Consider the following 16412-nt stretch of genomic DNA (forward strand, 5'->3'; position numbering starts at 1 on the left):
CCTCTCCCGGAATAAGAATAACATGGCATCAATTTCCTGAAAAAATCTTATTACCTTCTACACACGACCTAAATGAATAAAATATAAAGTACAGAGTTATATTTTCTTACATAGTTCTCTAACCACTCTGTAGGTCCAACTATACGTGCTGACATCTCTTTTGTAAACATTGAAGGTCCAATCTGAAGTTCCATGTGATTAATATCCCGAAGATATTAGTTGCTTTGCTATTAAAAACTTTTTAAAATAAGGGAAAAGGGAAAAACTCACATGGAAGTTAAGGACCACTCAATGAGTTTGGCCCAAGATTCTTCGGAGACGAAAACTAAAGAGTAATCCTTATCTTTTACACGATCGTCAGGCAAATCTCTATCCCGTAAAAATGGCAGTGGGGTTTCTTTGGGCTTGAATGAAGTCAGTGGGGTTTCCTTGGGCTTCAATGAAGTCAGTACGGTTAACCATTCTGCATTGGGTCATCAACCTTTGCTTTTTGGGATGGATCGAATCCTTTCACATATGAATCTTGTGTAAGATTTCCCATTGTCTTCCATAAATAATCTTGTGTACCCATCTCTAGATCAATGTTAGACGATTGGGAGACAGATACATTATGCAAATTCCCATGAAAATCCGACATTTCTACATCACATAAATAATCTTGTGTACCCATCTCTAGATCAATGTTAGACGATTGGGAGACATATACATTATGCAAATTCCCATGAAAATCAGACATTTCTACATCGTCTAATTTTTCATCCTGTTAATAAAACAACCCAAAACAAAATTAATACACGGCCGTGAATATCATACAATCAAAAGCGGCACAAAATATTACAGACTTGTGTTTGAGAAATGTATTCACTTAGCTAAAATATTACAACACGTTACACAACATTACAAACGGAACTTCATTTCTTGTTTACCTTTCTTTTAGGACGAGGGCTAGGCATTGCCAAAGGTTGGGGCCTCTCGGATGCATGGACATCGTTTCTTGAAACTATAGCTGCTGCCACTGTTTGCTTGAGCTGTGCAATCTCACTGTCAAGCTTGTCATAGCGATGATCCATATGCTTCTTAACCTCTTCCTTCATTGAGTTGAAGGAGGTGTTGAACAATTCCGTAATAAAAATCTTCGTTTGATCATCGAGACCAGTGTTTTGTTCTGCCGCGCGTTGGCAAAGTAGGTGTCTCTTCCTAGACTCACAACCGGGATCCTTTGCCTTCCTCGTGACCCTTCTTTTAGCTACAGGCTCAACTTGTTCTTCTTTTTCAGATACTTCTAGTTCACTTTCCATGGCAACCTCATCTGTCCCATCTATCTGATCTTGACTAGCTTCCACAACAACATCAACCTTCTCATGTAGCTGATCTTGAGTCCGCATATCTTCCTCAACTTGCGAAACGAATTTGCTCCAATAAAATTTTGCATTGATCAAGGAAATAATTTTGTCAACTCTTTCATCTTTCTTCTCATCATCCCTTCTGAATGTCACACTAGCAACGACATCATTGTTTCCGGTATCAGATATGAATGGAAACACAACCGCTTTCTGTAAATACAAAAACAAAAAACATCAGTATTTATAAGTTATGAACAAGTAAATAAATTTGATGTTTATGTTCACCTTCTCAAGTGAAGTCTCTAGAGCAGTGATATCATGATAAGAAACCTTTCCATTTCCATACCAGTTCTGACATCTCACACTGGTTATGACTTCCTTGTACTTTTGACCCAGCAAAGTCCCAATGTCTGGAATCGCCTCCATAAGCCAAATCTGTAGGGCATAGGAGAATCCATCTAATACATAATTGTTCTTCTTCAACTTGAACCTTGCTTTCTTTATGGAATCTAGAAGCAGATCGTAAGCGTAAAGACCCCACGGATACTTCCTCAGTTTATCAAAATCCATCACTAATCTTATGTATGCATGAGGGATATTGATCTTCTCATCCTTAGCCATCAGAAAACAAATAACACAAAGGTAGACTAGTCTGACCCTGTCCACACGCGACCAGTCCTTGCACTCCGTAAGATGCTTCAGCCTAATTGTCTTCATGTCTACATCTCCATTTTTCTTCAGCAAAGTGCCCCAAAACCACTTATCATTTCTCTAAGCCTCTAAATCAGTGTCTTTGTCTTCTTCACATTTAAGACCTGTCACAGCGTAGAACTCTTGCATAGAAAACCGAAGAGGCTTCCTAGCAAAGCTAAACCATAACTCGTGACGCTTTGAAATGTCTAGCATTTTGCAGATGAAGCTGTGAATAACCTTCTCTGAGTATCCGAGTTCATGCTCATTAATAGCCAAAATCGGACCAAATACAGGGTCTCTCAAAACTTCATAGTACTCATCCTCAAGTTGCTTCTTCAGTAGCCCCAGAACTGTCAACCTACAAGTGTTGTTAATCTTATCAACATGATGCTCAGCCTCTGCTTCAGCTATGCGTTTTGGAAGCCCAATTTCCATTCCTGTTAACCACAAAAGCACACGGTTACATGTATTTCTCCACATCATGCGCAAAACATAATCACACAAAGGTGCAATAAGGTTAGATCATTGAAGAACTTAAATCAGTTTCTTACATCGAATATATGTTCTAATCAAACCCATTTTCTATTTCTAAAGCATGTACATAAACAAAATCAAAAAAAAAAAAATTGGGGATCTCAAAACCCTAACCTTCAATTACGAAAGGATGAATGGTGTTTGAGGAAGAACAAAAGGAGTAGAGCTATTGGTCACAAACGCGAATGATTATCTTGTTCCGGCGCCGTTTATCGTCGCATTTTTCGTCGGCGGAGAGAAAAAGGTCAGTGCTTTTGTGAAACCGTAAGGATAGCGAGCTGAGAGGGAAGAAGATACAGAGAATAGTGAAAAGGAAACAGAGAAGGGTTCACCGGCGATTAAGATTTCATGCCGGAGAGCAAGAGGTCGGGGAGAAGATGACGCCAAAGATCGCCATAGGTTACGGTGTGAAGAAAAAAATGGTTTAGTTTCTTCTATTTTTTACCTTTGTTATTTTTACCTTATGTAAAAATAATATTTAAAAATAATATTAATTAGAATTGTTTTATCTTAAGTTTTCTAGTTAGATAATTATAGAGGGTTTTTGTATTAACACTACCTAATTGTTCTAAGGGGACAACATTCTCAAAAACAATTGTAAGGGGACAATAGTTATGTGTTTTGGTTGCAAATTAGCAAATTTCCCTACCTTTTATGTAGACGAAGAAAATTATGGCCGTAACAGAATATTAAATCGAGAAAACAAAGTTATTATTGGGTCTGTTTAAGGAATGGGCTGGTTTATTCTTTTTTTTTTACCACAAACATTTACATACTCAGACTCTGTAAACCAAATCGGTAACTCCGCATCCATGTAAACGACGAAAGGCGGTTGTTTCCTAGCACTGCGTGCTAAGCTATGCGCCCGTAGGTTCTCCGTCCGAGGTACATGAACGATGTCTGAGTTGAGGAAGCTTCTTTTTAAAAGCTTAATGTCTTCCAGGTATCTTTCAAATGCTGGCCATTCTTCTGGTTCTGAAAACATCTTCACCAATTGAGAACAATCTGTTGCAAACGTAACCTGAAACTGTCTTAAATTCTTCATACATTCCATCGCCCAAATTAATGCCTCCACCTCCAAATGAAGAGGTGAAAGACATGCCCTTACATTCCTTGTCCCTAATAAACCATCAAAACCCGGTAAAGTGCTATACCGGCCTTGCCCTGAAATAAATCATTATCTTTCCATGAACCATCTATGAAGCATCATCGTCCTGGAGTCACTAATGTGGGTCTGGTCTGTACCAGATGCCCCCTCGTTTGATCATTTACTACATGTGCCTCAGTCCAAAGTGATGATTCCAATTCTGCTATTTTAAGTGTGTCCCTTGGATCAATATCCAGATTGCTAAACACTTTGTTATTCCGACCTTTCCATATATATCATAATATCCATGCAAATTGGTGGTCATCCATCTTTGGATTCCAAAAAAGATGATCCATGCTAGCGAAAAAAGAACTAATAAGAAAAATATTAGGATTCGATGATATCTTAGATAATGCCCACACTTGAAGTGTTGGAGGACATTCAAAAAACACATGGTTTATTGATTCCTCCGGATCTCCGCATCGAGCACAACATATATCCCCTTGTATTCCTCTCGCTTTTGGATTTTTCATTACCGCTATACATCCCGAAAGGATTTTCCATAAGAAATGCTTTATCTTCGGAGGGGGGGGGGGGGCACCGCACTTTCCAGCAGAAAGTTTTTAGTATATCCACTGTGGGACCATAAAATTCTGGTGGTTTTTCCTTATCAGGATAGACCCGTTCCACTTGATAGCCTGATTGGACCGAGTATTTCCCATTGTTAGTGAAATGTCATCCATACCTATCTTCCATCTCATTTCTACTTAATGAAATACTTTTAATAATTTTTACATCATGAGGATCCGCCAAAGCGCTGATTGCCTGTAAATTCCATGTTCTGGATTCCGAGTTAATAAGAGAAACCACTGTGAGGTCCGGGTAATTGTTTTGAAGGTTTTTGTTTGCTGGTCTCGAGCGAATGGATGGGATCCAAGGATCATTCCATACTGAAATAGATGAACATGTTTCCACCCTTTTAATTAGTCATTTACAAACCAAAGATCTAGCAGAAATAATACTCCTCCAGCCATATGACGGGGAGTAAGAACGGATCGGTTCCAGGGGTGAAGCATTCCTGTAGTACTGTCCTTTGAAGACTCTTGAAAAAAGAGTATTTGACTTCTCAATCAGCCTCCACAATTGCTTTCCAAGTATCGCCGTGTTAAAATCAATAAGATCCTTAAAGCCTAGTCCACCATTATCTTTAGGCACGCATAATTTATCCCATGATTTCTAATGCATGCCTTCTGTGCTTCCTCCTGGACTCCACCAAAACTGAGCTACTGCTTTCGTTAAATTTTTAATTGTAGCTTTCGGTAACCGATAAACAGACATCACATGGTTTGACAGGGCTGTAACCACCGATTTAATAATCACCTCTTTTCCTCCTTTAGTAAAGAATCTAAAAGTCCATCCATTAACCCTATTATTCAAGCGGTCTTGTACAAAACCAAACACTTATACCTTAGATCCTCCAAGACTTTCTGGTAAACCTAAATAAGATCTCATTCCTCCTATATTCTGAATTCCCAAAATACCTCTCAATTCTTGACGACTTGATTTTTCAATCTTATGGCCAAATTGAATTGAGGATTTCTGGAAAATCCTCAATTCCTTTAAAATCCTGAGAATGGTTTGACAATCCTTTTTATTTGCCTTACAAAAGAAAAGACTATCATCTGCAAATAGCAAATGAGAGATTGCTGGACAAGCCCTTGCTACCTTCAGTCCAGTTAATTGTTTCACTCTTTCCGCCGTCTTAATATTCACAATTAATGCCTCAGTGAACATAATAAATAAATAAGGAGACAAATGATCCCCTTGACGTAAACCCCGCTGGGGATTTATAAGACCTTGTGGCTGACCACTGAGAAGTACCCTATATTGAACCGACGATATGCATTCCAGCATTAAATTGATCCAACGAGGATCAAATCCCATTTTGTGAAGAAGAGCCTCAATAAAACTCCACTCTATCCTATCACACGCCTTGCTCATATCCGTTTTGATTGCCATAAACTTGTTTTGACAAAAACCGAATATAATGATCGCCATGAAACATTTCCTGCGCTATAAGAATATTATATGATATTAACCTGCCCGCCACAAAAACCGATTGTGTCTCCGTGATAAGTCGTGGTAGGCAAATTTTCAATCTTTGACACAAAACTTTCGAGATGATCTTGTAACCAACATTACATAGACTTATCCGCCTTATTTCGTCATCCTTGTAGGTCTCTCTATTTTCGGAATCATGCAAATATTAGTAATATTTAAACGTGGATCCATATTTCCTGTAACCAAAAAATTATTCACCATCTCAACCACGTCCTTCTTAATAACATGCCCGAAATGCTGGAAAAAAGAGCTGTCATTCCATCCAGACCTGGTGCTTTCTCCGGGTGCATCATGAATAAAGCTTGTCGGACCTCTTCCTCTGTTGCTATTCTTAATAATATTTGATTCATTTGGGGAGAAATAGATGGAACTATCTCTTCCAAAAACTATCAAATTCCGTTGGATCGGTAGTTCTAAACAGACCTTCAAAACTATCAACTGTCACCTTCTCAACTCCGTTCTCTTCTGTTATCTAATTACCCATTTCATCATGGAGTCCCACTATTTTATTGCGGACCCTACGCTGCTTTGTTAAGGCATGGTAAAACTTAATATTAAGATCTCCAGATGAATACCATATATCTTGGCTTTTCTGGTGCCAATATTCCTCCTCATCCTTATAAGACTCTTGTAACTTCCTGGAAACCTCAAGAATCTCCTCTAGTGATCTATTATTATCAATTTGAATTTTTTCCATTGCATGTTGAAGATCTTTAATTTTGTCCTTCCCATATTTTTGATTATCTTTTCGCCATGAGGATATTTCATGACAACAATTATTAATTTTTGTAACAAAATCTACTATTTGTCCTTCCTGATTTTCTGTCCAGCCTGCCACAATTGATTCCATGAGACCCTCTTGTCCAATCCATCTCTTATCAAACGTGAACTGTCCTTTTTTTTTCCTTGATAAATTATCCTCCAAAAAAGCAACCACAGGACGATGATCAGAACCCACCATCTTCAAGTATTCTGTGTAAGAGCATGGGAAAAGCGTATGAGATTCTTCATTCGCCAAGGCCCGATCCAATCAACATCTGATCATCACTGCTCCTTTTCCTTTGCCCCTCATTCCTTGCCAAGACAATTTATTACCTCGAGCCGTAAATTCTAGTAGTCCACTATTCCTTATCATGTTGTTAAAAAGAATGAAGGAAGTTGTACATCTTACGGATCCCCCATCCTTTTCATGATTCCTAGTAATCTCATTTAGATCTCCAATAATAAACCAACGTTCAGATCGTGATAATCCAAACCGAGTTAGTCTCTCCCAGACCTGTTCTCTTAACTTTTGTACCGGTTCCCCATAGACAAAGGTAAAAAAAACTCGTTTTCCTTTGGCCACCGCCTCGATATCTATCATTCTGTTGCTAGATCACATTAATTATTAAGATCGCATTAATTTTTGTGAATAAAATAATAACTTAAATATTAACAATAAAAATATATTGCATTTATTATCATTTAGTTTTTCACTCCATATAATTATTTTACTAAATAAAAAATTCTTTCACTTAATTTAGCCAAACACATAGAAATAATTTTTTTTATTTGTTTAAAAAATCAATTAGACATGAACATTGTCTATCTATTTAAGTACGGGTCGTTTTTTTTTCTTTATTTTTTAAATTAAATCTCACTTGGATATTATAAATTTATGTGTGGGTTTTGAGTTGGGTTCTTCTGAGTCTGGATGAGTTCGGTTCTGGTGTATAAGAACCTAAAAAAATATAAATAACAAATGTATCTGCAACGGGTTCGGATATTTGTACCAAAAATAATCATATTATCCGATTCGGTCCAGGTCTTTTGAATACAATTAGTTATATTACGACTCATCTAAAATATATCACTAATTATGAAAAACAAATATTAATGTATAAAAATATAATAACCAATACTCGCGTTGATGCACAGATCAATCTCTAATTTAATCTATTAAAATAAGAGTACAAAATAAAAATACCCTTTAGTTTTGCAAGATATACACTCCAATGTCATTGATACATTTGACGAACCTATCTTTAAGTTTCTTTTGTCTTTTACGTATTAATAAATGTATGTCCTAAATCTATTTTAAACAGAAAAAACGTCTAAAGCTTAAAGTTAACTTAACTAAATATTTCTAATATCAAGGACATCTAATCTATTAAAAGAAAAGTACAAAATAAAATACCATTCAGTTTTGCAAGTAATTTACACTCGAGTGCTACTGATATATTTAATAAACTTATCTTTAAGTTTCCTTTTTCTTTTATATATTAATAAATATACGTTCCAAATCTATTTTAAACATAAATGTTTAAATCTTAAAATTAACTCCACAAAATATTCATAATATCAAGGACATTCCAAATTAAAGCATCCCTAATTTATTGCTATCAAAATAACTAAAAAGAAATCAATCTTTCGTATAGTAGATAAACAATAACTATTAGAAAACATAAAATAAAAATGAACAACGAGATTCTTTATATATATATATACATTATCACATATATAAAATAATTTCAATTTGTTTCAATTAAAATTGTTAATAGAATATTTGAAACACAAATATTCCTTTTATAAAACTAATTCATAGTACAAAATTAAATGTTCTATTACAAAATCATAATATAAAATATTTTATCGTAAAATATTTTATAAATTAAAAATATTTTAAATTAATGTGAAATATTTTGTCTTAAATAGAATCCAATACCTAGCTATTTATTCCAAAGAATTAAAAATGTTTAAAACACATGTAAATAAAAAATTAACATTATCAACTGGAAAATTAATATGTAAAATAAAAAATTGCTTATAAATATGTATTTTACGCATATTTTCATTATTTATTTGATTGAAAATAAAATATTACTAGACAAATATATAAAAAATTGGCTAATATTATTGTTGTTGAAAATACAATAAAATTATTTTTGATCTCTCTTATCGAATTGTGTGTTTAAAAAGTACATATTAATTAAATAATTATTTAATATTGGTAAGTTTTTAAAATATATATATATATATAATATATATATATATATATATTATATTCAATCTTATAAAATAAATTTTGGACAATATAAAATTAAAGAAAGTATCCACACCGATGTCCCAAACGATTGTTTGGTTCGGTTAGTACATAACATTTGACTTGGTTTGGTTAATAATTAATTAATTATATGTAAATACTGTTACTATACACAAAACCAAATTCAAATTAATTATTTGACAAATGAATCCGATGTGGGTTCGATTTCATGTTTGTACATTTCGTGTGATGATTACAATATACACAACAGTGAAACTAATAATCACTAGGCGCGGAGCCACGCGCAAGCGCGGGGTTGTTGAGTTTGATTTTTTCCGTTATCGTATGTTGTGAAGGATTTGATGCAGTTCCTGGAGTATTTGTTTAAATTGTGCAGTAGTTGTGTTTATAATTGTGACTATATAACTGGTGAGTATATGAGTTTGTATTGTTGTAGACTTGTAGTGTTCACAGGACGTGTATCCCGCTTTTAGGACTAGATGTTTTGCTGTTTGTCTGAATTTGTCATATATGTATTTTTTTTCTCCTTCGTTATCTGGGGTACGGTTTTTTTTTTTGTTTGGTGTTTCTTTTGTGTGCAAGGGAGGTAATTTTAAAGTTACTAATTGTCTAGTAGTTGAAATTGCAACTATTGCAGAAGACCCATTAGAATACTTTGTTAAAAAGTTTTTTTTTTTTGAGCAAAATTAAAAGGTTTAAATGTATTTATCTTAAGTATTGTTGTTATACTTTTAACGGGGGAGTCAACACAAGATTTGTAACTTTTGGTAGGCCTGCGATTTCAGTTTTCCGAAACCGAACCAAACCGTCGGTTTCCGGTTAACCAATTTTTAAAAAACTAATTCCAAAACTAACCAAATAAAATTTCGGTTCAGTTTGGTTCGGTTATCGGTTAACCAACTTTATTTCCAAAAATAACCGAATTTATTGATTTTGGTTAATTCCGGTTTGATTTTCAAAAAAAAAATCTGATATTTTTGGTTAAATTCGGTGATTTTCGGTTAGATTCAGTTATTTTGGTTTTTTTTGTTATTTTCAGTTATTTATTTTTATTTTATTTTTTTAAAGTCGAAAACCGAACCGAACCAAAACGAAAACCAAATTATTTTTCAAAATCATACCGAACTGAACCGAACGCAAAACCGAAACCGAACCGAAAACTAAAAATTTCGGTTCGGATCGGCTGGTTCGGTTCAGACAAAAATCCAGGCCTAACTTCTGGTGTTAGTCAGAGAGTTGCACCTGGATGATAATTTTATTGGGCTATGGTTTATACTAATACTTATCTCTTCAAGAATGTTCGATATGTTTATTAACAATTAGCCTATTGGGATCGAATCTCAAGTTAACTACTCATAGTCCCATACTAAGATACTATGATTCAGATTATCTAAAAATAACATATATTGTTGGTGTTGGAATTGTGTGAGCCCATGTCCAACTCTATATTATCCGATTAGTACGATATTGTTCATTTTGGGCCTAATTGGATGACCAAAAGTAAATCCATGCGGGCTTGTCTATTAGGCTCAAAGTGGACAATATCGTACTAATCAGAGAATATATAGTTGGACATGGGATTTCACAATCCCAACAATTGGTATCAGAGCCAGGTTGACGAGAAATCTGCAAGAAGACCAAAATACCCTTCGAGAGATGAATGGGCGAGTTAGGAATGGGAAGTGTGTGTGGCAGAGATCAGGTCAAAAGATCCTAGAAGTCAGTTGTGGGACATGAGATGAGTGTGATCCTTAGTTTGAGGGGGAGAATATGAGATATCAAATTAAGTCCCACATTGGAGAATTAGACAAAGAGTGTCTAATATATAAAGATATGTCCAACTCTGATTAGTACGAGGCCCTTTGGGAAGGAAACCAAAAGTAAAACCATGCGGGCTTGCCAATTAGGTAGGGGGTGTTCAATCCGGATATCGGTTCGGTTTTTTCGGTATTTCGGTATTTCGGTTAGTAAAATATAACTACCATTCTAAATCCATATTTACTTCGGTTCGGTTTATATACCGCCGGTTTTCGGTTTATTCGGTTTTATACCAAAACATAATTATTTAGTTTGGGATCATATTATATAAATTTTAGAGTCATATTGTCATCGCAATCATTTATTAAAAATATATTATATTTTCAAATAAAAGAACAAAAAAACAAAAAAAAACGCTTATACCTTCAAATGAAATAATCAAATCTAAAATTGAAATCAAAGCTCGAAATTTTGAAAATAAAAATAAAAAACAAAAGAGAAGTATGAAAGAAAATGTTTCCACTCTTCCATATTCAGTGTTCATCAAAGTCATGCTTCGTCGAGTGAAACTATGTTCGTTTATAAATAAGAAAAAAATTGTGAAATTTTTTTTTCTAGTTATTATCTATCAAATTTATAACCTTCACTTCAATTTAATCAATGCAAAAAGAAAACAAAATGATTAAAAGAAGAAGACTAAGAAAATAAAAAGCCTCAGTTACGATGAATTGTTATTTAATTATATTTTAAGTGTTTTTCAAATTATGATTCTTTATTACTATATAAATATGGTAATAATTACTAACAAAAGAATAACTTATATAACAAATATATTTTTCATGTGACGTTATAAAATATGTACATATTTACATGTTTTTACTTTTGATCGGTTTTGTTCGGTTTATTCGGTTTAATCGGTTATAAAGCAAACCATATCCAAATCTTACGGTTTTTATAAAATAATATCCATTTGGTTTATATGGTACATACCAAAACCATACCATATTGTCTATTTCAGTTCGGTTCGGTTCGGTATGGTTCGGTTTTACCACATTGGACAGACCTTTAGACACAAAGTAGACAATATCGTACTAATCGGATATAGAGTTGGACATGGGCTTGAACAATTCCAACAGTTGGCCATAATGGGTTGAAAGTTAAAAGCAGAGTTTTAAACTGAATTGGAGTTATGGAATTGGGCCCTGTTGCCTTCTTTGGTGGTGTGGGAAATTCCTCTACTTCAAGCTTTGAGTTGTTCCGTTGTGATTTTGAAATCAAGGCGCCATCCCTGTTGTAAAATTTTGTTTTTTTTTCTGAGAAACAATCAATTAAGGAAAGTGTTAGTTTAATTGCAGTGAATTGCTGACCTTGTTGGTTGGTATTGACGGAGATTATGAATCGTTAGCGAATCTGATCGTCTTCTTCTAGATCTACAAAGTGGGTTTTGTAAAGGAAAATGTCTTATATTAATTACTAATTTTTCTTTCTATATCACTTTTGTGTTTTAGTCCAACTTCCTTGATGTGTTTTTGTTTTTAAGCAGCGATATTAGTATTCTTTTTATGTTGTCTTGGTTTGTTTACTTTTCTAGTTAAACTAATGACACTACTTGAATTCCAAGTCAAAACTAAAAGACTTGTAAGAAAATTATCCATGATCTTCATTATAAAAAAATATATAATTTGAAGACTTAACAGTCATCTGATATAACGATCACCACTATGTAACAACAAAACTATATGGAGAAAAAGGCGAAACTCAAATCTCAATCCCTAGAATCTCGACGACCTCATCTTACCGGAGTCGTCGCCGGTGCCGTCTCGTACCTAACAAGGCGACCTCTCTTCTCCTACGGAATCCTTGCTTTCTCTTCAATGGATGAAAAAAGAGATGATTCAGTGAGTGTTGAAACTGAGCCAAAGACCTCTTGTGTAGTCACTGGTGATGAATCAGACCTGCAACGTGCTTTTCCTCTGGACCCTCGATGGCCATATCTTGGACGATGGTCAGCAAGTCCGAATCCCGTCACTCCCGCTATTCCACTTTCGATGGTGAAAAAATCAGAATCTGCTGCTCCTGCAGCCACTGCAACCACCGCTGCTGCTGGTACCGTCGCTGCTCCTCTAGACAATGTAACCATCATCCCTTCTCCTGCGACTGAAACAACCACCCCTCCTTCTGCTACCGAAACCACTGCCTCCCCTCCTGCTTCTGCAACCACCGACCCTCCTCCTCCTTCTGGTTTTCTCACCAACGAACCCAATGTAGTTTCCGAGGGAATATTACCCCTGGTAGCTTCTGTTCTTGATGAGAATTCTGAGAAAGCCGACACTGATGCGGTATCTGAAAAAGAAACCGACTTTGTCCGTTCCTTAGGAGCGTGGTCGAAGCCATTCCACTTCACGCCTCCACATACTCCTTCTGAACCTGCTACTCCAAGGATCAGCGTTTCAGAAGCCGTAAAAAGCCAAATCGCCTCCTTCTGGCCTTCGATTGGTGAAGCCATTGTCAATGGTCACAAGCTTAAGAAGGTGCAGTTGTCGTATCCTGTGCAAGCAACGTCTCAGTTACCGGTAGACAAAATTCCGCCTCCGGCTCTCAAGGATGATGGAAGTCTTCGGTTTCCGTGGGCTGCCCGCATGAACCAGTCCTCTAGAAATCTCTTCCGTGCTGCTGAACCAACGTATCGACTCGATGGCACTCCTCAGGTGACAATTCCTTCTAGGGTTCTTAAGTTAGGACCGGAGAATAACGAGGAATATATTATAGGACAATTCCATAGGTGTTCCAGTCCACCTGGGGGTCTTATTCATGCTGTCTTGAATAGGTTATGGGGACACGAATGTAAGATATCTTGCCAGAAATTAGGAGATTCGTCATTTTTGTTCCATATTCCTCATGAGAATACCCGTAAATGGGTAATTCAACGGGGCGTGTGGCATGTGGATGACTGTCTCCTTTTTGTGGCCCCTTGGAGTCCTGTAAACTCTTTAAAAACCCCTGAGATTTCTACTCTACCGGTATGGGTGACACTTAAGAATATTCCGAACTCTGTGACGTTATAAAATATGTACATATTTACATGTTTTTACTTTTGATCGGTTTTGTTCGGTTTATTCGGTTTAATCGGTTATAAAGCAAACCATATCCAAATCTTACGGTTTTTATAAAATAATATCCATTTGGTTTATATGGTACATACCAAAACCATACCATATTGTCTATTTCAGTTCGGTTCGGTTCGGTATGGTTCGGTTTTACCACATTGGACAGACCTTTAGACACAAAGTAGACAATATCGTACTAATCGGATATAGAGTTGGACATGGGCTTGAACAATTCCAACAGTTGGCCATAATGGGTTGAAAGTTAAAAGCAGAGTTTTAAATTGAATTAGAGTTGTGGAATTGGGCCATGTTGCCTTCTTTGGCGGTGAGGGAAATTTTAGATGTTCCTCTACTTCAAGCTTTGAGTTGTTCCGTTGTGATTTTGAAATCAAGGCGCCATCCCTGTTGTAAAATTTTGTTTTTTTTTCTGAGAAACAATCAATTAAGGAAAGTGTTAGTTTAATTGCAGTGAATTGCTGACCTTGTTGGTTGGTATTGACGGAGATTATGAATCGTTAGCGAATCTGATCGTCTTCTTCTAGATCTGCAAAGTGGGTTTTGTAACGGAAAATGTCTTATATTAATTACTAATCTTTCTTTTTATATCACTTTTGTAGTCTCCCAACTTCCTTGATGCGTTTTTGCTTTTCAGCAGCGATATTAGTATTCTGTTTAGGTTGTCTTGGTTTGTTTACTTTTCTAGTTAAACTAATGACACTACTTGAATTCCAAGTCAAAACTAAAAGACTTGTAAGAAAATTATCCATGATCTTCATTATAAAAAAAAATTAGAATTTGAAGACTTAACAGTCATCTGATATAACGATCACCACTATGTAACAACCAAACTATATGGAGAAACGGATCCACATACAAAGACAACAACATGAATTATCTGCAAACAATATCAATTAATTCCTTTTTCATATCTCCCTTTACGAAAACCGTTTGACCGAACATATATATAAACACAAGTAACACAACACGCTTCCATCTACTCTCAGTTCCTGCAGTAACTTGCTTTGCTAAAACCTTCTTCTGGGAATCTACCACTGCCCATTTGCGTTGAAGTGTGGTGCCCATCCGCTTGTGAGTTCCCCACTTCTCTTCCTCATTCAATCATTGAGGCACTTTCTGTTAAGTAGGAGAAGAGAAAAGATGGCAAGTATCCTATAACATAGCCGTTTCTAAATTGCATCCACCAGTGTCCTCTTTTGGATCCTGTGACAAAGTAACAGAGGCCAAGTTAAAGGTGCCTCATATCTTTTTTAATTCTCTTTGTGGCTTAACATACCTTCCAGATCAGAATGCTGATGTCATACTGCAAGTTACAATATCCAGAGACAGGAGAGATACTTGCTTCCACTGCTATGTTGCTGTTGATTTGAATAAAACCTGAGCAAAGAAAACTGTAGCAGCCAGTAGCTTGATATGCATCACTCTGCAAAAAACAGATCAGTAAGAGCATTAAGCAATTTTTTTAGAACATTGAGAAAGCAGGAAGCAAAAGCAGGAGCATGGAATGGACATGGAATCTGGATCCAATGTGATTACCAATTATGACATAGAATGGCATCATATTTGTTAAAAAGTGAAAAAGTAACGGTTTTGTTCACTTACGGTTCAACAACGAAACGGACCACAACTCGAGTCATCACCGCAGCGTCCTTAAGGTCTGAACCTTGGACAGACTGAATTTGCCCAACAACATCTGCAATGCGATGAACAGATTTAATTCATGAACTCTGTGCATCACCAACATATAATTACATATACAATAAACTGCCAATCGTATACGAAGAACAAAACAGGGAGCTCTAAATTAGTGTTTGCGAGAGCTTGCAGATGGTCAAACTTTCGCAGCATGAATTTTTGTAGGTTGATGACGGGAGGATCATCGATGACTTCATCAATGGTTGTTTGGGATGAACCGGATAATGAAAGTGTGGTCCGTAATCTTGTACATATTTGTACATTTTCGGGCGCGACCATCAAGGATGAATCAATGTATCACCGAATTCCGCAATCAAAGATTGAAGATTTAGATCATATGCTCTAGCAGAATAAAAGAACTGAGAAAAAGATGTTTATAGTTATAATACCTTAAAGAGGAGTACAATGATTCCCATGAATTCAACATGCTTCTGGATGTTTTTCGAGTCCCAAAAACGGAACAGACATGCAATAATGAACTGGCCAGATCTTCTGAGGCGAAGAGCGTCAAACGCGGAGTGCGAAACAACAGCATCAGAGGGAACATTTTTGAGAATCTTTCTGCGTTTAATAAAATGATAAAGTGACAGTGGTGCTGGAAATCCATTGTACTCTCAACCCGCTCATATTTATAGATTTGAGATGAAAGAAACGGAGACGTCGATACGGAATCTGGATCCAATGTGATTAACAATTATGGCAGAATTAAAACAGATACATTGAACAAAGGGAAGATGAAGAGATAACAAAAGGGTAGACGAAAAGATGAAACAATGAAAAGCGGAGACGGGGAAGTTGAGTTCTGGAAAAAAGGAGGATAATATGGAAGCCCTAAGCGGGTGATGCTTAAAACGCAGAGTTTCGTTAATTTATTAGACCAAAAGCTGAAGACAGAAATCAGACCAAACCCATAACTCATTCGGATAAAGTAAACCGGACATTAAGTGGACCCATATCCTTTATGAAATGCATACGTGTAGGGCAGTCAACTAGGCGGCCCACACCCAAATAGG

General features: G+C 35.9%; 2 protein-coding genes across 2 annotated transcripts; both read right to left on the reverse strand.

Moving 5' to 3' along the window:
* Positions 1–454: 454 nt before the first annotated feature.
* LOC106330934 lies at positions 455–2060 on the reverse strand. The gene is made up of 3 exons (XM_013769321.1): positions 1629–2060; positions 927–1553; positions 455–760 (listed from the first exon to the last, which is right to left on the reverse strand). Exons 1-3 carry the CDS (start codon positions 2058–2060, stop codon positions 455–457), a joined length of 1365 nt encoding a protein of 454 aa, XP_013624775.1.
* Positions 2061–2114: 54 nt separating this feature from the next.
* On the reverse strand, positions 2115–2471 carry LOC106330935. The gene has a single exon (XM_013769322.1). The coding sequence runs from the start codon at positions 2469–2471 to the stop codon at positions 2115–2117; it is 357 nt and encodes a 118-aa protein (XP_013624776.1).
* Between the last annotated feature and the right edge of the window lie 13941 nt (positions 2472–16412).

Source organism: Brassica oleracea, chromosome C3 (assembly GCF_000695525.1).
Source record: "Brassica oleracea var. oleracea cultivar TO1000 chromosome C3, BOL, whole genome shotgun sequence".
NCBI classification, from domain to species: domain Eukaryota; kingdom Viridiplantae; phylum Streptophyta; class Magnoliopsida; order Brassicales; family Brassicaceae; genus Brassica; species Brassica oleracea.

Coding starts and splice junctions, on each gene's coding strand:
- LOC106330934 (XM_013769321.1), bottom strand. CDS start 2,060: ATGAAGACAATTAGGCTGAAGCATCTTACGGAGTGCAAGGACTGGTCG. Junction 1,554..1,628: donor TAGAGACTTCACTTGAGAAG/GTGAACATAAAC, acceptor TTGTATTTACAG/AAAGCGGTTGTGTTTCCATT. Junction 761..926: donor GCCCTCGTCCTAAAAGAAAG/GTAAACAAGAAA, acceptor TTTTATTAACAG/GATGAAAAATTAGACGATGT.
- LOC106330935 (XM_013769322.1), bottom strand. CDS start 2,471: ATGGAAATTGGGCTTCCAAAACGCATAGCTGAAGCAGAGGCTGAGCAT.